General features: G+C 50.6%; 1 protein-coding gene across 1 annotated transcript in view; it reads right to left on the bottom strand.

The window, feature by feature from the left end:
• Positions 1–5406: 5406 nt before the first annotated feature.
• Positions 5407–22100, bottom strand: part of LOC149360204 (uncharacterized) — a 37680-nt gene continuing 20986 nt past the window's right edge. The window contains exon 2 of the mRNA XM_089572210.1: positions 5407–6005. Coding sequence (XP_089428336.1) covers positions 5991–6005 — 15 coding nt within the window. The 3' untranslated portion in view covers positions 5407–5990. The remainder of the gene's footprint in view (positions 6006–22100) is intronic.

The raw sequence follows: 22100 nt of genomic DNA on the forward strand, positions 1-22100 counted from the left end.
TGTAATGGCCAGATTGTCTGATTGGGAGTACCCTTCCAAGGACAGGGAGATAGCCCGGGGAGAGAGTGCGCGGGCGGCCTGATCGGCCTGTTCGTTTCCCTGGAGTCCCTGGTGACCGGGGGCCCAAATCAGGTTGCGTGGAGTTGGATCTTCAGATCGACAGCTATATTCCAGTATGCGCCAGGCAAGCGGGGGAGCCCAGCCCAACTCGTAGTTCCGACAGGCCCCTCGCGAGTCGGTGATGATGTGTTTCGACTTGGGAGTAGTGAGAGCAAGAGCAATGGCAATCTCCTCCGCGTGTGTTGCGCTGTAGGCTTTGAAAGTGAGCCCGTTGACTGTGTTTATGTTGTGTACGACTGCGGCCGTGTACCACACCCCGTGGTGTGGGCCGGCAACGTCCACGTAATACACATGTTGTTGGTTACCATAGTATCGCGCCAACGCTTCCGCGCGCGCCTGGCGACGACCGCTATGGTCTTCTCTGGACATGTTGCGGGGAAGGGGTCGGACCCGGAGGGCGCGTCTCCAGGGTGCTGGCACTCTCTCCCTTTCCTCAATATGGTAGTCATGTTTGATGTGTAGCCGGTCCAAGAGGCGGCGACCGGACGTGGTCTGTGCAAGACGCGTGTATTGGTTGACTAAGTGGGCCTCTCGAAGCTCCCGAAATGTGTTCACCACGCCTAAGGCCAGAAGTCGCTGGTTGGACGTGGTGACCGGGAGGTCGAGAGCCCGCTTGATGACTTTCCGGTGGATGACCTCCAGTTGGTCATCATCATGTTTGCGCAGGTGCAAGTAGGGGGTTGAGTAGAGGATTCTACTCGTTACGAAAGCATGGGCAAGCCGCAGTGCATCCTTGCTTCGTAATCCGCCCCGCTTGTTGGAGACCCGGCGGACCATGCGGCCCACCTGGTCTCCCACCGTGCGAAGTTTGGCTAGGGTGGTGTCGACTCTGCGTTGGTGGTGTATGAAGAGACCAAGGACGCGGATCTCCTTGGACTCCCGGATCGGTCCCGAGGGGAGACTGATGCAAAGCGGAGTTGTGTCCCGAGGGGAGGGACGTATGTGCACAAATTCTGATTTAGACGGGGCGCACTGGAGTCCGCAGTAGGCCGCGTAGTCGTCGACTAGGGTCGCCGCTGCTTGCAGGCAGGATTCCATGTGGCCCAGGTTACCTTGCGTGGCCCAGATTGTAATGTCATCCGCATAAAGAGCGTGATGTATCCCGGGCAAAGAGGACAATTTGGAGGGAAGATGAAGCATTGCCAAATTGAAGAGGAGGGGAGACAGGACCGCGCCTTGAGGTGTTCCCCTCGAGCCGATGGTGTATGGCCCGTGTTCCGCATCTTGTATGCGTATGTAGGCTTGACGGTCTGTAAGAAATTGTTTTATGTAGTTGAATGTTTTGTGGCCACAGTTGGTGTTACTGAGGTGGTCCAGGATTACTTCGTGTTTGAGGTTGTCGAATGCGCCTTTAAGATCCAAGGCCAGGACCACCTTGTCGTTGTGGGGACATTCGACAGGATCTAAGATGTCGTGGTGAAGCTGCAGAAGTATATCCTGTGCAGACTTGTGAGGGCGAAAGCCGAACATGGTGTCCGCGAAAGTGTGCTGTGTTTCGAGAAAATCGGAGAGTCTGTCGCGCACCATCGTCTCCATCAGCTTGCCGACACAAGACGTGAGGGAGATGGGGCGAAGGTTCTCCACATCAATAGGTTTGCCGGCTTTCGGAATAAAGGTCACGAGAGCCGATTTCCAATCGAGAGGGAGAGGAGTCTCTCCGTCCCAAATGCTATTGATGTATTTGAGGAGCGCGGCGTAGGCTGCGTCGGGAAGGTTGGCCAAGAGCTTGACCGTAACCTTGTCGCGCCCGGGTGCAGTGCCCCGCTTCATTTTGCTCAAGGCCGCCCGGAGGTCGTGGAGCTGGAACGGCTTGTCTAGCTCCGTGTTCTCTTCGCCTGCATACGAGTACGCCGCCTGCCGGGGGTCCTTAGTGGTGCACAGGTAGCGATCCCTGAGCGTGTGCGCTAGTTGTTTTGTCGTTCCTGTAAAGTTGTGCAAGGCCCTATGTAATTGGCGTTGGGTTTCCGTGCGTGTTTGTATTGGATCGATGAGAGCGCGGAACAGGCGCCACGTGTTGCGGCCAGACATCTGGCGAGCAGCCGCGTTGCACCGGTCCACCCAGTTAGTGTCGGCTAGCTGAGTAGCATATTCCGCTGCCTGTTGTGTGAGTTCGAGGATGCGGTTCTTTAGGCGTCTGTTATGTTTCTGTTTCTTCCATCGCTTCGTGAGGCTGCGACGGGCCTCCCAAAGGTGGAGAAGGTGGTTGTCCACGTCTGTTTGTGTTTCTGTAAGCTGTATCTGCTGTTCGTGTTGTGTGAGTGTAGAAGTGAGCGATCTGGACCAGGCGTCGTATCCCGACTGGAGGGGGTCTACAATAGGTAGAGAGGTGCGGAAAGTCGTCCAGTCAGGGATACGAGCTTGTTTTAGTGGGCGTTTCAGGGGACGCATGTAAATGGTTGTGTTGATTATACAGTGATCACTACCTTGAGTGTCCTCTGTATTCAGCCAGTCGGCATGTCGTATGTTGCGTGTAAATGTGAGGTCCGGGCAAGTATCTCGTTGAATGGAATTGCCGACACGTGTTGGGTTGGCGGGGTCAGTGTGCAGGGTGAGTCCAAGTGTGGAAAGAAGTTCCGCAAGCTTCCTCCCACGCCTGTCCTCCCGGGGGTATCCCCATAGCCTGCTCGGGGCGTTGAAATCGCCGACGATTAGGAGGGGATCCCTACCCGCCACCTGCATAGCTTGAGTGAAAATTTAGAATAGAAAATTTAGAATTTAGAATTTAGAATTTAGAATAGAATTTAGAAAATTTAGAGTAAATATTTAGAATGTGTACAGGTGGGTCAGACCGCTTTAGGGGCAGCACTGAAACCATCGTGTATGGGAAAGACGGTGTTGTGGGAAGTGTGACCTCCTGCGCAGTGTATTGCTTGTGAACAAGTATACATGTCTGCGGGTTGTGTTGAAATGTAGTGTAGTTTGTTAGTTTGGCACCGGCGCCGGGTTCCTGAAGGGCAACCACGGCGACGAGGAACTCAAGGTTCTCAAGATAGAGGCGGAGATGAGTCCGCTTCTTGTGGTCCTTGAGACCTCGGCAGTTCCACTGCGTTAGTGTAAGCGGCTGAGTTGTTCTTGCTCGCGACTTAGGGTTGGGGGCCATGGTCGGAGGCGGAGGGTGGGGTCACGTTGTTAAGACTCCCCAGTCCGCTAGTGCCCGGCGCAGACGTGCAGGAGTCTTCCGAAAAGTCAAACTCATCGGGAATAGCTCTATTGAATTTTGAGGGGCGGTTAGCGTCCCTGATGGGTCCTACGCGTTTAAGGACGCGCGGATTATCTTTTATCCATTTTTGGATAATGTGCGTTACGGCTTGTGTCACCTGTGCGATGACACTCTCCACCTGACGCGCGATGGTGTCATGGATAATTTTGGGGAGGTCAGCCAATTGTGTTTCAATTGCGGTCACCCGGGTCTCCAGGGCCGCGGCGCGACTCTCCACAGGAGGAGGGATCTCCCTGTCTGTTATGTTTTCTGCCTCGTCGCTCGACGCGGGCGGAGTATGGAATTGGGATTTGAGCGAGTTAAGCTCGCTGGCTAGTTTTTCGTTTTGAGCTCGCAAGAGGGCGAGCTCGCGCTTGAGTTCCTGTGTCTCGGCGGTGCTGGTGGGGGAGGAGGGAGGAGGGGAAGGAGAGGAGGCGACCCTCGCCCAGCTGCCTACCTTGGGTTGGTTGCAGGCGGCGCCGCCAGATGAAGCGCTGAGAGCTGGGAACTCCGCTGCTCCGGGTGGTGGCGTTACTGTTGCTGCCTTGCCAGGGGGAGGCATCACGCCACGCCGTGGCGTCTTCTGGTTGTTTCGCTGCCGCCCTCCCCGTGTAGCGCCGGCATTGGCTCCCTTGGGTGGCGTCCTGGGCCCTTGCTGCGGCAACTTGATGAATTTCGCGGTGCATTCGCGGGAGCTGGTGAGGTGCGGGCCCCCGCAGATTAAACAGATAGGATTGCAGACGTGGGGGGCCATCCCCTCAGTACCAAGCCCCACGTTTTGGCCACAAAGGCCGCATCTTTCCTTGACCGGGGTGGGACAGTTGTCCACCCGGTGCCCCAGTGTGCCGCAACGGTAGCACGCTGGCACTGTTTTTTTGTACTCCTTGACGGGAGTCAGTTCTGCGTTATAGTGGACGTAACGCGGAACAGTGCGTCCCTCGAAAGTCAGCACAGCTACGTTTGATTGTCCCAGCTTGCGCACATGAACTAGTTCACCACCGCGCCACTGCACATTATCTTTTAGTGACTCACTGGTTTCTAAGTTGTGAACAGATATCACACCGCGACACACATCACCGGTGAGCTTGAGGTGGCCGTGAAATGCGAGCGATCCTCTGCTGGTGTTAAGTTGAATGTCCGTGAGGAGCTTTTTAACCACTTCTGGGTTCTGCGTGCCACAGACGATGATGTTCTGTTCCCAATTTGGTGAAATGGTGATTGTGTTCATGTGCTGCCTACCGATGAGTTGCGAAATGGCAGCGCCGAGCTCACCTTGCTGGAAGGCCGTCTTGAGGGAGACCGTACTGCGTGGCTGCAGCACGACCACGTAGTCGTCAGGGTCCATCCTGACCGTTGGCTTGGGAGTCCACTTCGAGACTGGTGAAGTCTTCTGTGGAGGTGCAGAAGACGGAGCGCGAGCGTCTCCCGTTGTTGAATTGTTGAGAGGAGTCTTGGGTGTTGCCGCTCCTCGTGCGTTCTGCCGGCGGCGGCGCCGGCTCTCGACAACTTGGAAAAGGGCAGCTTGCTGCGCCGAAATGGTGGATGGGCCGTCCTCTGGCTGGCTTACAGGGACAGATGACCACGACAGAGTCGTGGGGTCGTATCCGCGTTGTTCAGGTAGAGCCATGTTGAGAGGTTGGCCGGCAGGCGTCTCCGCAGCCAGCGGCGGAGGAGCCGGAGCCGTTAGGCTTAGCTCGACCGCTACGTGGTGATGCGGAGGGTTGCTCGAAATGGCCGAAAATTCAGCGTACCTGGGTGTGATCGGGTTCTCCAGGATCCTGCTGACTTCACGGTAGCAGTCGCACAGGTTTGATAGGCGTCACATCAGGTTACCGCGGTTCCAGCCGAGAAATCGACGGAGCCGATGCACCACGCGTCCGATCACTCCGCGCTCAAACGCGGCGTCTCGAGACGGAGGAAGAACGAGCCGCACGCCTCGAGAAGCGTCGTAAGTACGAAGCGTCCAGGCGAGTGGATTCAGATGAGGATGGTTCGTCGACGACGAACCATCCTCCGAACTCCGAACCATCTCCGAACTAGACGACGAATCGTCGTCTAGTTCGTCATCTCGTGCCAGGACCGGCAACTGAGAAACAACAAGATAAAGGCTTTGAAAATAAATGCGTTACACTTCAAAAATCTCTAGTCTTTAATGCAACCATATCTTAACGATGGGTAACAACAAAACCTAAACACTGAGACGTGCCAAGATAAACGATAAAGATGCAACCGTAGAGATAACCAAGCTAAACAATACAATTAACGGTACCTCTCGCTGCGCACATCCAGGCATAACTGAGTTAAGCCACAGCCAATTTTTTTTTTCGCTGCCATCTCAGTATCAGCAGTACACGAAAACTGTCGCTCGTAGCCTGATTCTTATTAGCTTTTATTCGCTTGTACTGTTTTTCTCTTGTTTTTTCTCAACCGAGAAAGCTTACAATACTCCCAGACATTATATTTTGGATCCATTTCTCGAGTATAGAAGAATTATAGTTCAAACTGTAGGACCAACCACTATAAAAGGGGGTGCCCCCTTTGGTTGCCACCTTTTATCTATTGTCGAAAATCGGTGCTACGTTACATCAACACCGGCACGAAACGAGCATTTCTGGAGCAGATTAAAATATTAAATTGTACTCTTCTGGTTATCTCTGTCGGCGTTACGGCATCACCGTGTCCAATGCTATGCAAACAAAGAAGAAAAACAACAAACTTCATTTGCGTCGCAGGACGTCTTCAGCATTATTGAAATAAGAATGTCAGGCGTTACCGAAAAGCGTGGTTAGTTTTTGCTTCGTTTCCGGACTTGAGCCGGGGCTGTGTAGTTCGGGGGCTTGGCCTAGTAGGTCATATGACTCGGCGGATCGGCGGGACAATAGAAGGCCCTGCCTTCCATTCAAACAATCAATTACGGCCAGTGCAGAGCCCTGCTATGCCCACACCCGGGCACGGATTAACATAAGCGTCCACTGCAGTGCTCGAGATCTCAGCTTAATATTGTATTTGAACTCTTAAACACTGCTGTTTACGCACGTAATGTTGCTTCTATATACACACTGATTAGCACTCCCTGGGCCACACACACAATCGTTTGGCCACAAAGGAGCATTCCACTCGATGGAAGGTTCCGCACAGAGAATGCTTTTACTGCTCGCGCGCCATCTGTTGTGGCAGTGGCGTACACCAGATCTCCGAGCTTTTCTGGTGGAAGCCGCTTGCTGGCGCCACTATGCCAGCAACGAGATTATCACGTGGGTTTCACGCCGCCTTTTCTGTTCAACGGGATCCTTAAAGCTATCACTTCAGAAGAAGCCGTAGTGTAGCGATCCGGCTAAATTTAGACTGCCTGGGGATCTTAAACGTGAACTGACATCGCACAGCAGACGAGCACCTGTGAAGGGATGAAGGAGGGGCTTAAGAAGAAAGATAGAAAGAGGCGCCGTAGTGGAGGGCTTTGAATAAATTAATCCAACGCATGGCACATATGGGCGGCTCTTGCGTTTAAATAGCCGCTGCGGCTGGAATTGAATCCGGGTCCCCGGGCTCAGCAGTCGAGCGACCTAACCTCTGAGCCACCGCGGAGTGCGTAGTTGACCCAGAGGTGCGGGTGGAGTAGAACAAAAATTAGAAGGACGCTTAGGCTTCGCCTTAAGAGTAGACGCGATAGCGCCTTTTCCTTCTTGTTTATTTTTTTAGCTACTATAAAACATGAGTACACATTCTCAACACACTTTACTGTCATACACACCACAACGCGTTCACGTGCTGCCCCTATTACGCTTGAACCAACGACCCTCCCTGGCATACTTGTTTTTTGCTGCGAAAGCAACACTACGCTAGTCGCCGAGCCATTTCGCGGAGCTCTGGAAAGGCCAAGCTGCGTGTGCGCGAGGAGCGGGTGACGTCACACGGCGCACAGGATGAAGTCTCCTATGTAGACGCGGCTAGGGGAAAGTCGGGGCGGCAGTCTCCACGGTGGTCAACGGCCGTGGCGCACCAATCACCGCCGCATGCATTAGAAGCCGAAACATAGACACAGCTGAGGAAGTTGCAATAGCGCTCGCATGCGTTGGAACGAAAGCAAACATCATAATTAGCGGCAGCAAAACGGCTGTCTGTAATTTTTGCAAAGGAAGGGTCTCGAAAGAGGCAAACAAAATTTTAGCAAGTTCGGAATTTAACCGCAAAATTACGATAATCTGGACCCCCGCACACGAATCGGTCCCAGGCAATGAGGCAGCACACGAGTTAGCCCGAGTTCTCTACTTCCGGGTGACCGTAGAGCCGCCCGACTGTCGCGGACTGGATGAGCGCACGGAAACCTACACTGAAATCGTCGAGCACTGGAGAGTTGGAAGATCTCTGCCACCACCGGACCGAACTTTAAGCAACAGAGAGGCTGTCGCTTGGCGACGCCTGCAAGCTGGGAATTTCCCAAATCCAGTCTGGTTGTTCCTCACGCGAATAGACGATATACCTGATGATAAGTGTAAAATCTGCGGAGATAGGGGCACTCTTGACCATATAATCTGGCAATGTCCTGACTCCCCGGGCGTCAGGAAGAACATTAAAAGTAGAGATGCCTGGGAGGCCTTGCTGCGAAGCGAGTCCCCCGCCGAACAGCAAGTCATCCGCCTGGCGACGGAAGCTGCGAAGAATACGATGTCAGTGCACGTTAAAGAACCCCAGGTGGTCGAAATTTCCGGAGCCCTCCACTACGGCGTCTCTCATAGCCTTAGTCGCTTTGGGACGTTAAACCCGATAAACCAACCAAACCGAGTACCTTCGCCTGTCTTTAGTCGCGGAAGCCCTGGCCTCCGCCCCTTGAGCCTGCGCGCCAGGGGCGGGGAGTAGGAGGCCTCCTAAATCGGTGGAAAATGAAGTTCTACTACTACTACTACTACTGGCGCGCCGAGGCTCCGCGCACTCTCCATCGCCTCGCCGACAGTCTTCCTCTCTCTCCCTCCCTCCCTCTCTGATGCGCAGTAGGGATTGCGCATCGCCATCTTCGTGGTGTGTGGTGTATATAAAATTGGCAGTGGCTTAGCTCTGCTATGCTAGGACATACGTAGCGTGTGAGGTGAGGGCGAGGTGTCCACATCTCGGCCGAGGAGGAGGAAAGAGACTTTAATGGTATTGCAAGAAATGGTTGGCAGGGTGCAATCAAAAAGAATAGTCTGCGGCATAAAACACCAAAATCCTTTCATCCCATGTGCAGTAGGCGTGATCTATAAAATCAAGTTCACCTGTGGTCAGTTTTATGTTGGACAAACCGGCAGGTGCATAAATGACAGACTAAGAGAACATTCAAACTCTCTTAAGAACCGCACTGGGGAGCACCTGCCGGCGCACTGCAAAGAATGTGGCTGTTTCCCGCTCTTCAGCGGTACAGTTATTTTAGGCCGCAGAAAAGACAAGCTTCAAAGAGAAATTTTTGAAGCAGCAGTCATCCTTCGTTCGGGGACAAACACATGCGTGAGCAATCCATCTGTGACGCTTCTCAAGAGAGAATTAGAATTCCTATCAGAATGATTAGATTTGGGGCATGACGACGTACGCGTGTGCCACACGTGCCATGGGTGCTGATCATTTTTTGCCTAATGCTGTCTTCACTGCATGTTATCTTTTTTCTGTTGTAATTGATGAGCGCAAAGCATATATTCGTTGACGCGGGTTCCAATAAAATCAGTTGTTAGTTGGCGCTCTGTGGTGTTATTCTACGATTTGTCCTTGTCTGCCGCGCCGAAGCATTTCTTGAAATATGTATGACCAACTGGCCTACAAAACAACCCTTCTCAGACTTTAATGGATAATGGAGAGGTCTGCCTGGTTATAGGCCTGGCATGCTACTCCAGATGAGGATGAAAGAAAAGGGTGAAAAAAAAGAAAAAGAAGGAAAAAAAGGTGACATCAAACATACTCAACACTCACGCCCTCTCTCACACACAATGAGCATCAAAGTATGTCCACTAAAACCGTGTCCCTTAGATGACTATCAAAGTATGTCCACTAAACCCGTGTCCCTTAGAAAAACTAAGAAAGCTTTTGTCCCTCGCTCAGCCGAAGTCACATCAGTCCAGGGCCCAAGGACATGCTCCAGGTGCACGGGGTGGTCCTGACGAAGTCCTAAAGCACCTAACAGTGCCTTGCGATGAGTATTAAAGATTTGGCAGTGGCAGATCAAATGTTGAATATCTTCGCGCACACCACATGTCGGGCACAGAGGGCTACTTGATACACCAATTTTATAAAGATAGAATTTAGTAAAGGCAACGTCCAGACGAATTCGGTGCAGGCAATTACAGTCACGTCTATTTAAATTCCGGGGCATGCGGAATTCACAAACGGGGTCAATGCGAAAAAGGGGTCTGTATTGACGCCGCGGATCACACCACAAAGAACGTTGTGTCTGCCAGGCTTTAGTAGCGAGAAGTCTCGCGCCATCACTACGAGAAAAGGGTATCGGTAGAAACAAGGAGGTGCCGCCATGCGCCGATCTTGCTGCACAGTCAGCACGATCATTGCCTGCGAGGCCACAGTGAGCGGGTAACCACTGAAGCACAACACGGTGACGTAACTCACAGGCATCGGTGTGTAACCTATTCAAGTCATCGACGATCTGCTCTTGAAGGCTTCCTGGTGAATTTATCGCCTATAGTGCAGCGCGAGAGTCACTGAAGATAACCCACGGTGTGGGCGGTTGTTGTAGGATGTAAGTAAATGCAACACGCAGAGCAGCCAGTTCGGTATACAGTAGTCGAGGTGCGGTGACTGAGTATCGCTGAAATTGTGGTGCATGTTGACGGAATCCAGACGCCAATCGCAGATGATAAGGACGTGACAGAGCCATGAGTGTAGATGTGACGGTACGCATTGTAGCAACTATGAATGTGCTCAAGCGCAAAATATTCAAGTGCAGGATTGGGGGTGTATGTTTTTCTTTTAATGCCAGGGATTGTGATCTTAATTTGCCATGCTGTATACCTCCAAGGTGCGGTGGAGGTTGTGACAGGACGCTGGTACTGTGAGGGGAGAATGTTAGAAATTTCCTCCATGCAGTACTCAGCGAGTGGGTGGTTTGGTACACGAGCCACAAACCGCACCTGGGCACGAAGGAGCTCCTGGGTTAAGAGCACTGATGCCGATAGACGTCTGCTCTCAGCTAGAGTACCCATTGTGGAGGTGTTTTTGGGAAGGCCGAGGCAGATTCGCAAGGCTTTAGCTTGCATGGCTTCAAGGATTTTAATATTAGTTTGCGAAATACCCTCCAGAGCTGGGAGACTGTAGCGCAGAAGGCCTTCACAGAGCGCTCCATACAGTCGAAGTAATGATGGTGTAGAACAGCCTCTTCTGCTGGTGGAGAGCATACGAAAAATAGAGGCGTAAGAGCAAAGCTTGACTTTCATCTGTTGCACATGTGGGACCATGACAGTGACCTGTCAAACGTTACCCCCCAAAATTTATGAGTTGTGACGTACGGTATTGGAGTACCAGCAACTTTCAGCCCGCAGCGCGAAAGATCACGCCTTGAAAATGCAATTGCTGAGCTTTTATCGGACGACATGGCGAGACCGCGCTTGCTTAAGAATAATTCAATGCAGCCTATTGCCCTCTGTAGACGGGCATGCACAATGCGCCTATTGCGTCCGGAACACCATATACAGATGTCATCTGCATAAAGGGAGATTTCAACTGTCGGTGGCAAGCATTTTTCCAAGCCAATAAGTGAGAGATTGAAAAGGGTGGGACTTAGTATACCCCCCTGAGGTACTCCGCGAGATATTTGATGCGGAGCTGTGTCACCTTCACATGTTGCCATAGAAATCGATCTCTCGTGAAGATAGTCACGCCGCCAGTTATACATTCGTCCGGTAATGCCAATTGATTGTAAAGCTGAGTGAATTGCCTCATGTGTGACGTTGTCAGATGCTCCCTTCACGTCAAGAAACACTGCAATGGTCATAGACCGCACTGCTTTGCTTCGTTTGACACAATTGGCAAGGGCAATAACATTGTCCATGCTGCTGCGTCCTTGTCGAAAACCAGACATGGCCTGTTCGTCAGGTCCCAGGTTAAACGGGAGTGAACCATTTTCTCCATAAACTTCCCGACGCAACTTAGAAGGGCTATAGGACGATAGGCGTTTAGGTCAGTTGATGGTTTTCCAGGCTTGAGGATGGGTATGACACGCGCACGCTTCCAACACGTTTCAAGGCGGCCGAACTCCCAGGAGGTGTTATAAACTGCGAGGAGTTGAATCTTGGCGCTAGTTATCAGGTGAGAGAGGGTAGTGTAGCTTATTCCATCTGGTCCAGGGCAGGATCTTTTATTGGTAGTTGCCAGAGCCGCATGAAGTTCATCCATAGTGAACGGTTCGTCAAGGAGGGCGGTGTTAGGTGAAGAGATAAAGCTTTGAGGAGATAGTGGCACCGATACGGCTGATGAACGAGCAATTATCTTAGAACAGAAAGCCTCCGCTGCGTCGAGACGAGAAATATTCGCATTCAGAGCTACGCACTCAAAAGGATGTAATGGCGCCGGCTGACTACTGAGGCTGCGCACAATACTCCAAATCTTCGAAAGGGGCTTTCTGGGATCAAGCTTTGCGCAGAAAGATCGCCATTGCCGTCTTGCGGGTTTGTCCAAATGACGCTGAACGTGTTTCTGTGCACGCCTAGCAACGCTGATGTCTTCTCTGTTATTGGTCCTGCGTGCTCGTCTCTCTGCTCTGCGGCGAATTGCTCGAAGTCGCTCATATTCAGCATCTACACTTGAGTACACTGTTGGTAAAGCTATAACTTTAGTGCTGGTCGTTTTAGCACGTGATACAGCATCAATAAAGTTTTCATAATCAAGGTGGGAGAGCTCCAATTTCTCTACTGTGCCAGAGAAAACATCCCAATTCATGTAGCGTACCTTGCGCCGCTCGGAACTTAAAAAAGCACCACCAATCTTAATGTATGTAGGTAGATGATCGCTGCCATGAGTTTCTATGTCTACATTCCAAGTTGCTGAAGACGACAGATGCGCAGAAATCATAGAAATGTCAAGGGCACTGGACCTTGCACCGTGATAAAACGTTGCCAGGCCGTTGTTGAGGAAAGTTAAATTGTTGCACTGTGCAAAATCAAATAACTGTTGTCCTCTGCCTGTTGATCTAGTGCCTCCCCAAGCAGGATGGTGTGCATTGAAGTCGCCCGTTATGATGTGTGGTGCAGGAGTACTGCGTACTATATCCTGAAGGCGGTCAACGTCAAATGCGACACAGGGGGTATGTAACCAACGATCACTGTGAACGACATATTCATGATCTTGACGGTGGCTGCAACATATTCATTCCGTGAGTCGGCAGGTATCGGATGTGGGATGGAGGTGACGTCTTTCCGAACAGCTAAAAGAACTCTGCTGATGTCAGTGCCGGTCATCGAGTTCTGAACGGTATAGCCTGAAAGACGAATGGTAGTACGCAGACGAGATTCTGCTATGGCAACAATCGGGAAACGGTGTTTTGAGACAAACTGTCGGAAATCAGACAATCGTGGACGAAGGCTGCAGGCATTCCATTGAAAGATGGTGGCCGTGTTACGGATGCTTTGCACGCTAAGGAGAGTAGCTGGTCTATTGACTGCTACTGCCATTGTGCAAGTAGAGGTGAGATGAAGTCAAGGATTGTAAGGATGGCCTGTGCCACCGGCGAGGAGAGTGGTGTAAGAAAAGCGCGGATGGCCTCAACAAGCGAGCACAGTAGGGAACTGGTACTGTCGGTGTTTTGGCGAATAGATCCTTCGCGCGAATGGTTCCAGGCTGCATACTGCGGGTTCCGTGGAGTATTCAGACTTGTACTCGCTATCGGAGGTGGCTCAACGTTTTGGCGCTCTGGAAAAGGAGGGAACTCAACTACGTCCTCAATGCGTAGGTGACTTGCTTTATCGTTATCCGATTGTTGAGGAGCTTTCTTCCCCGGCGATGATTTCTTTCTGCTGCGACTTCCCCGAATTTTATTTTGCTCAATTAAAGCAGATTTTGCTGTCTTATAATCTGTATTCTTGGAGTTCTTGTATTTGTAGATGGTCTTCTCCTTTTGATAGGCAGTGCAATGAATAAACGTCGCTTCATGCTGCTTCCCGCAGTTTGGACAAAGGGGGTCATCACTTGCACATTCATTTCGGCCATGGCTCCCACCACAACGGGAGCAGCGCAAGGCAAGTCGACAAGCGCTAGCCACATGGCCGAAGCGCTGACATTTGGTGCACTGGCGCGGTTTTTGAATATACTCGTACACACGGTATCTTGTATAGCCGAGAATGACGTATTGCGGCGCAGATTCTGTCGCAAATACAATCCGGATGTTTTCTGAATTGCCAAGCCGGCGGACAGATTTGATTGGAGCTCTCTGTAGCAGCGCAGAGTAAATCTCTGATTGAGGAAGATCCAGGGGACACCCTTGATGGCACCAACACCGCAGTTGCTGGGACGGGGCTCATAGGCTTGAACGGCAACTCCAGCTATGCTTGTTAATTGCAGAATGCGTTCTGTAGCGTGCGCTGTACGGGTGTCAACTGCCAGAAGGTTTGGACGCTCGTTGGGACGAACTTGAAGAACACCGTCTGGAGCAACAGATTAAAATGCTTGTCTCAATGTCAGTGGATTAAAGCGCGTAATGCGATGTCCAGAATCCACTCGCTTGATGACAACTGTAAGGTTGTGCCTAGGCGTTTGAGTTACATTGGGAGTGTCTACACTCAAAAGTGACCGCTTTGAGCTGCGACGACGCTTTGAAGGCATGTGAAAAAATTTCTCAGACCCTTCTCCGGACTTCGCAGTGGTGTCCATGCAGATGATGGTAGACGAATCTGACGAATCACAAAAATCATCCTGACCTGAAGGTAGCGGCAGATCACGGCTTAGGTTGGAAACTTCAGGGGTGCGATGTCCATGGGAGTCTGGATATGCTGGTCCTGATGCAGCTGGAGCAGAAGGGTAGCTGCAGGGCACCAGGTGTGAGGTAGCAGGTAGGGCTTGCACAGCAGGTATGACCAGCTGAGCTGGGCCTGACGGAATGCCAGGAGAACATTCAGGTGTTGAGACCGGGTGCGGCACCGGCGGAGCCGCACCCACCGCCGGAATCATACCACGATGTTGCAGTGCAGGTTATTTGAACAGAAATGTTCAACACCGATCGCAAAACATCCACAAAGATTAGCAGAGACGAGCGGGCACAGCCCGGTTGGTTGGTTGGTTGGCCTCAAGTAGAATGGCACATACCCACTACGGGGGAGTGGCCAAGACACAGGCGGTGAACTGTTTGAATGATTAAGAATTGTTAGCAGGGAGATCGAAGATGGGAGGACGGCATTATGTGCAAATTTGAATGCAACATATGGAATGGTTCAATTTTGTAGTGACTGAAAGAGAGACAGAAAGAATAATAATAATAATAATAATAAATTAAAAGTTTGAGAATCATAAAAATGAAAACAAATAGAAAAAGAAAAAAAAATAATAATATTAGCATGGGAGTCGCTGTGTTTCTAAAAGAAATTTTTGAACTGCACAGCGCGCACTCCTGTTGCTTCGTCCAAGCGAAGTAGCGCCAAAGGAAAGAACAACCTCAGAGGACACAGGCAGACCCAGCTGGTGAAACGGATTTTCTAATAGGCGCCTCCTCAAAGAAGAGAATCGGCGGCAGAACAGCAGGAAGTGATCCACTGTCTCTGGCTCGGCACAAAATGGACACAGTGGAGAAACCGCCAGACCCGATCTGTGAAGGTAGAAATTAAGCAGAGGAACTCGGCATCGCAAACGCGTGAAAGAGACCTCCAGTCTGCGCGAACTCCAGTCTTTGCTGCTCCAAGGGTGCAGAAGATGCTTGTATTCGGGGGATGAAGGAAGCGCCGAGGCTGAAAATTCCTGAAATATTGTGTAACTGCGAAACCTCACCGCAGCTGTATATGCGCAGGTTGGCAGGACAGCAATTATTGGGCCACAGAGAGAGGCCCTTGCTAATGAATCAGCAACCTCATTTAACTGAATGCCCACGTGACCCGGTACCCAAAGCAACCTCACCGAATTTAGATGAAGCGGGATCAGCTGCTTAAAGAGGCGTAATGCCCGAGACTCAGAGGGTGATGATAATGAAAAGAAAATAGATAGAGAGTCCGTCATAACCATGACTTTGGAAACGGCAGGATCTAATTTACGTAAGGCTAGAATGACAGCTAATAATTCGGCCAGATAAATTGGAGTGAAGTCAGGGAGACGGAGAGAAAAGGACCATCCCAATGCAGGTGAAAAAATGCCCACACCTGCCTTTTCACGATCCTGCGAGGCATCGGTAGCAATGAGAATATGAAAAGGAAAGGATCTTAGGTGGTCCTGTAACAAACCGAGAAGGAGAGGAAAGGGCTGGAGCTTGGCATTCGATGGGAAAATGTTATCAAATGCAATCTCGACTGAAGGCGAGATGTTATGCAGTGGATGGATATCTGTGAGCTTAATGTTTAAGGGATCGAGGAGAGACTGCACGAAACATATCTGCGGAGTATGCAAACGAGACCAGGTGGCATTTAAAAAGACTGCGGGCCGACTAAGAAATATTACATTGGATGTGTGGAGAGGAGAGTCGTACAAATTTAAAAAGGTTTGGACTGTTGAAAGGCGAAATCTGGCTAATAAAGATGGAATTCGCTCCTCAAGGTGCAGGACAACATTAGCTACATACTTTGGAAGTCCCAAGCAGAGGCGCAACGCCTCACGCTCCAAGAGCACAAGCGGTCGAAGTTTATAGGCAGGAGCTCCTGAGAATAAAACACATCCGAACTCCAAAATTGGGCGGACATACATTTTATAGATCAGCAGAAGTGTGTGCCTTCTCATCCCTGACCTAGTGCTGCAAAGCCGACGCAGGATGCCAATGGGCCGAGCTCCTTTTAAAGAAACTTGCTCAATGTGAGGCCGCCAGGAAAGAGTAGAGTCATAGATCACTCCAAGATACTTCACTGTTTGAACCTGAGGAATTATATGATTTCTATAAGAAACGCAGATATGTACAGGATGAGAAACCGGGAAGACCAACAAGGCGCATTTGTTCACATTGAGGGACAGATGAATACTTCCTAACCAGTTGTCAAGAATATTGAGGTAATCCTGCAAGATCTGATACAGAGAGTGAATATCTTTTGCAGAAGCAAAAAATGCGATGTCGTCAGCGTACACGTAAGTTGACACATTATGGATGCATGGAATGGAGCTTAGAAAGATGTTAAAAAGAACAGGGGAAAGAACTGAGCCTTGCGGAACACCTCTTGTCTGTCGAAATTTCTTTGAAGAAACACCATTTCGGCAGCAATAAAATTCTCTGTTTTCCAGGAAAGCAAAGATACAGGCTACGAAATAGATTGGGAAATTAAGGACCTGTAATCTGTGTAACAGCATCGAGTACTCGACGCTGTCGTAGGCTTTACTGATATCCAGAGTGACAAGCGCGGCAAACTGTTTAGTGCTGCGAGCTAATTTAATACGGCTCTCAAGGTCAGTATGAGCACACCAAATCGAACAGCCCGGCCTGAAACCAATTTGACAAGGATTCAAGATATCATTTGCAGAAATGAAATACATGATACGACGAAGCAGGACCCGTTCCACCAATTTCACTAAATTCGATGTTAATGAAATCGGGCGTATGTTGTCAGAAGTGAAACCCTCCCCTTGTTTTTTAAGTATTGGAACTATTTCCGCAAGACGCCACTCATGGGGAATCCATGGACCTTTAAGGGAATGGTTAACCAGAGCCAACAGATCTTCAGGAGATTCGGTAAACAAAATTTTAATCATAGATGTAGTGACCTTATCGGGGCCAGGAGCCGCTGGAGATAGGCGCAAAACAATTTGCGAAAGCTCAGGCATAGTGACCTCAATGAAATCACTTGAGATGCATGAGAATGTAGGTGGATAATGAAGTGCAGATGTGAATCGACGTTCTAGGCCACCCGCAATTCCCTCTAAGGCCTTAGCGATGTCAGCAGGGGATTGAACGAGGGATTCAATATTGACAGCCGGAGGAATCACTTTCCTTCTCCTCATAAAATTAAACAAGGCCCGTTTATTTCCTGACTGAGAAAGAAAATCATAATGACTTGTAATATACTCCTCCTTCGCGCGGGAGATAGTGCGCTTAAATGTTGCTGCGACATACTTATAATCCAACCAATTTTTGGGGCATTGATTTAGGAGGAGTTTCTTCCAGGCTGCTTTCCGCCGTCTATAGGCACGCGTGCACTCTGCATTCCACCAATTATTGGTGATAGCATCCTTAGATCCTGTGACAATGAATTCAGACTTTTGCCTTGCGCGTTCCAACACTGTGCATATATGTGTAGCTTTACATTCGGAACTCGTAGTGGTGTTTCGGTCCGAATCGATTGTGAGAGCTGATTTGAGAGTGTCTTTAAAGCGAACGTAATTTATGAAGGTGCGCTGTTGTCGTTCGGGAAGAGTTAAGTTACACGCAACCCTGAAACTAATCGGTAGATGGTCACTGTTTGTCGCGCAGTCAACAGGCGCCCAAGACGAGACAGAGACTCCTGGGGAGGAAAAAGTTAAGTCTAAAACAGAGCGGCATAGACCACGTACAAATGTAGGCATTCCTGAATTGTTGCAGACTATGTTGTTGTCGAAAATCCAATCAAATAGTCTAGAGCCGAAACAATCTGTTTTAAACCCCCACGTCACGTGGTGCGAATTAAAATCCCCAACTAATAAAACCTGAGATCTGCTGCTAGACATCAATGAGTCAAGGGGCCGAGTGTCGTGCACACCTGAAGGGAAATATGCGTTAGCTACAGTAAAGGGCTGTTGACCTGGGATACTAAGATCAACCGCAAGTATTTCGCACTGACTGTCCGCATACTGAAAAGAAATGAAGGCCCTGTGACAAAACTTTAAGGAAATCAGCAGCAACAACCCTCCCCCTCGTGAAGACCTGTCTAGCCGGAACGAACGGTAATGTTTGAGATGATAATTAATATTTGAAGAAAGCCATGTTTCCTGTAATGCAATTACATCCGGTTGAAGTTGATTACATAGGCAAATTAAATCTGTTGAAGCTGAGGATATAGATCGGCAATTCCATTGAAGAACACTTAACGACCCTATCTTGGCGGGAGTGCTGCAGCGGCAACTGCCGCTTCGAGAATCCTGGTCTTAGGATTTTGATTTGCATGACTTTTCTGGGACTTGGACTGGTGACAAGATGGATCCGGGATACTCAAAGGAGACCCACTTCGTTTTTGGGCGCGGGTATCGAATTCCATCTCAACACATTCATCAGAGGATGCGTCCTTAACGCTGTTCGGGAGAGATTTTTCAGGAGACGTTTGTCGCTCATGCTGACTTTGGCCCTGTGGAGCGCTATTGATGTCCACAGATGGTGGAGGAGCAGCCGAAACCATAGAGGACAAGAGCGGAGCGGCGTGCACTTGCAGCAGATTAGTCATCTGGGTAGCTACTACCTGTGAGATGCACGTGGATACCGTTTCCATAATACGTTCCATTGCATTCGCCACTGCTTTTTCAACCGCAGCGGTAATTGCTTGTGTCCAAGAGGCGTCCATTGCAGGTGGACATTTTGCAGCCACACTAGAATAGCATGAGGCTCTTTCTTTGACTGCGGCAAAGGCCTCTCGTCGCGTGCATCGACGTTTATCTATTATCTCTAGAACTTGCACTTCTTGAGCTCGTGCAGGACAATCAGGATAGTTGGCAGAGTGGGCACCACCACACAGGCAACATTTTTCTTGCTGTTCAGGGCATTCTTCTCTAGCATGGCTTTCGCTGCATGCACAGCACCGTGAGCCCGATTTGCACGCTTTGGCGCTGTGGCCAAATCTCCAACAGTTCTGACACTGAAGGGGACGAGAGTTAAATGCGTCAACTCGAAACACTAGTGGCCACACTTTGATCTCTGAAGGGCACACTACTCCTGCGAATGTGGCTATGACGGACTCTGTAGGTATTTTCACCCCATCTACCACTCTGCTGCAACGATGGACCGCAATGACGCCCGCAGACGAGAGGTTCTCCAGCGTTTCTGAAGGGCTCAATCGAGAGTCAACACCTCGGACTAAGCCCTTGGAACATGCTAGATGAGGCGGAATAAATGCGCTCACCGGGTGGTTGGCAAAGGAGGTACACCTCAAAAGGTCGGCGACACAATCCTTGTCCGGTGACCTGCACAATATTCCACCCTTGCCGAACTGCCGCACATCTGTGATTCGCATGAAATGAGGCGATGTAGACTGAAGGGCCACCTGCACCGCTTCCGGGTTGTTCAAACGAATGGCGCCTCCATCAGCTGGAACTAAAGCCACAGGAATGCTGGTGACTCCACTGCGAAAAAAGACATCGATTGGGAGCTGGTCCTGTGGAAGAGAGGCCGACCAAGGGGAAAACCCTTGGCCGGGAGAAGAGGTAGACATTAAGCCGTCGTCCCGCGCCCTATCACCCTATAACAGGAACAGGCACAGAAAAAAAGAAGGACAAATTGGGCAAGCTAGCAAAACACCGCCAGGTACTCAGCCGCTACCCGGGGTCCCAAGCTTCTGCCTCTTTCAGCTTCTGCCTCTTTCAGCTTCTGCCTCTTTCAGCTTCTGCTTCGTCCAGCTTCATGACTTCTTCGTCTTTTCATCTCGGCCGACACCTCAACCAGAGGGAAGGGGCATAACTGCCCTCTTGGAACAGTGGACGCCTCAACCATGCTTTAAGCTAAGTGGCGGTAGTGACAGGTGTGCGCTGCGTGCGCTGGCATTGACAATGTTGTGCAGAAACGCGGCGCGCAAGCCATAGGCCGTCGGCGTTCGTTGTGTTCGTTGGTGGGGGGGGGGGGGGGGGCGGTTGCGACTGAGAGAAGGATGAAGAGGAAATGTGCACGTCCCTGCCGACTGGCCCAAGCCGAGCCGCCACCGCTGCCACGTGCAGATAGAAGAAAGACAAAAGGAGAGAGAGAAAAAGAGAGAGTAAAGACGCGCGTCGCAACAAACGCGTCCGCCGAAGCGGACGCTGGCTCAAAAAACAGATAAACGGCCGTAGCCCGAATGCTACGGCCGAAGGCTACCTCCTCACTTCAGTTCGTTGACGTTGGCGTCAACATTTTACACTCCGATCATTTCAAGGGAAGGAAGGCGAGATTGCGCGGCGAGGCATGCCAGCTGTGCGTAGTGACGTCACTTGCTCCTCGCGCATGCGAAGTATGCTCGTAAAGAGCACGCGAAACGGCGAGACTGTGGGCAATGTAGCTCAAGCAACAACATATGGATACGCGCAGATGTTGCTTTCGCAATCCTCGAGGTTTAACCGCGGAGCTAAACCACAGCCAATTTTAAGGTTAATGCCTCAGAGACCAAGGAATGTTAGCAAATGAGTCCGCGTTTAGCCGCCGCGGTGGCTCAGTGGCTATGGTGCTCGGCTGCTGGCCCGAAAGACGCGGGTTCGATCCCGGCCGCGGCGGCTGAATTTCTTTGGAGGAGAAATTCGAGGCCCGTGTACTGTGCGATGTCAGTGCACGTTAAAGAACCCCAGGTGGTCGAAATTTCCGGAGCCCTCCACTACGGCGTCTCTCATAGCCTTAGTCGCTTTGGGATGTTAAACCCCATAAACCAAACCAACCAACCAAACCAACCGCGTTTCGGCGTGACTACTTTAAAAAAAAATCTGTGCCTCTCCCGTAACCGAGAGTAGAGTAAGCATGAAATGTTTACGGATATAAAACATTGGTTGTAGATGGTACTAGTCAAAATCTTGAAATGGGTCTAGTGTTCAACACACCACACCCACACCACACCACACCGCACCACACATACTGTACACTGGTCCATGTGGACGCAATCGTTTCCTGTGAGTCTCTGGGGAATTTCTTTCGCCCTGCCTCGTCAGCTGTATCCGGTTTGTATTTGCCTTTCATCTTTGTAATCGTTGCGTTGTCGGCAGGGGCGAGCAGTCCTGCTGTGGCGTATCACTTGGAAAGCGATCGCTTTCCGCAAGACGCTTACTACCTCTTCTTTCATCAGGCTCCATTGCTCGACTTAAGCAGCTGTGACGGTAGCGGCATTGAAATGCAGGGCGATGCAGAAGCGTACGCGGACACGACGAGACGCAGGCCTGACAAGAATGTATATGCAGCGCGTTCGAAACTGTCTAAAGTGCTTAGAGGCGAAAGCTTTTCCGCACCACTTCGCCTATGTGACACTGGTGACGTCACCACTGGATTACGTCCCACATAATTGATGACGAAGTAATGAAATATCACTAATTAGTGACTAATTATTGATTAATAACTGCTAGTTAATGACGCTTAAGCTTCGCATTTAGGAGTGGAACGCGACAGCGTGTTGTAGCGCTTCCAGGCAGTCCACGGAACGCCACCACCCATTCGGCGCGATTCCTTGCCCTTTGAACGCGACGCTTTTTGAGGAAAGGAAATTACGCAGTAATTCTCTGTCATCTCGGTGGACACCCGAACCGCACTGTAAAGGAAGGGAGGAACGTCACTACCCGTTCGGCGCGATGTCTTGCCCTTTGAACGCAACGCTTTTTCAGGAAAGAAAATGGCTGAGGCTTAACTTGGTGAAGCCTGGAGAATGCGAAGCATCATCGTGTCGCGTAATTTGGAGGCGCACAACCACAGCGACGGCGCGAGGTGGGCCCCCGTTTCTCCACTGTCGTGACGTCATCGTGTCACGTGGTGTGACGTTATGTATCACGTGATTTGGAGGCGCACAACCAC

This window comes from Amblyomma mixtum, chromosome 2, assembly GCF_055824585.1.
Source record: "Amblyomma mixtum isolate Tamu chromosome 2, ASM5582458v1, whole genome shotgun sequence".
Lineage (NCBI taxonomy): Eukaryota > Metazoa > Arthropoda > Arachnida > Ixodida > Ixodidae > Amblyomma > Amblyomma mixtum.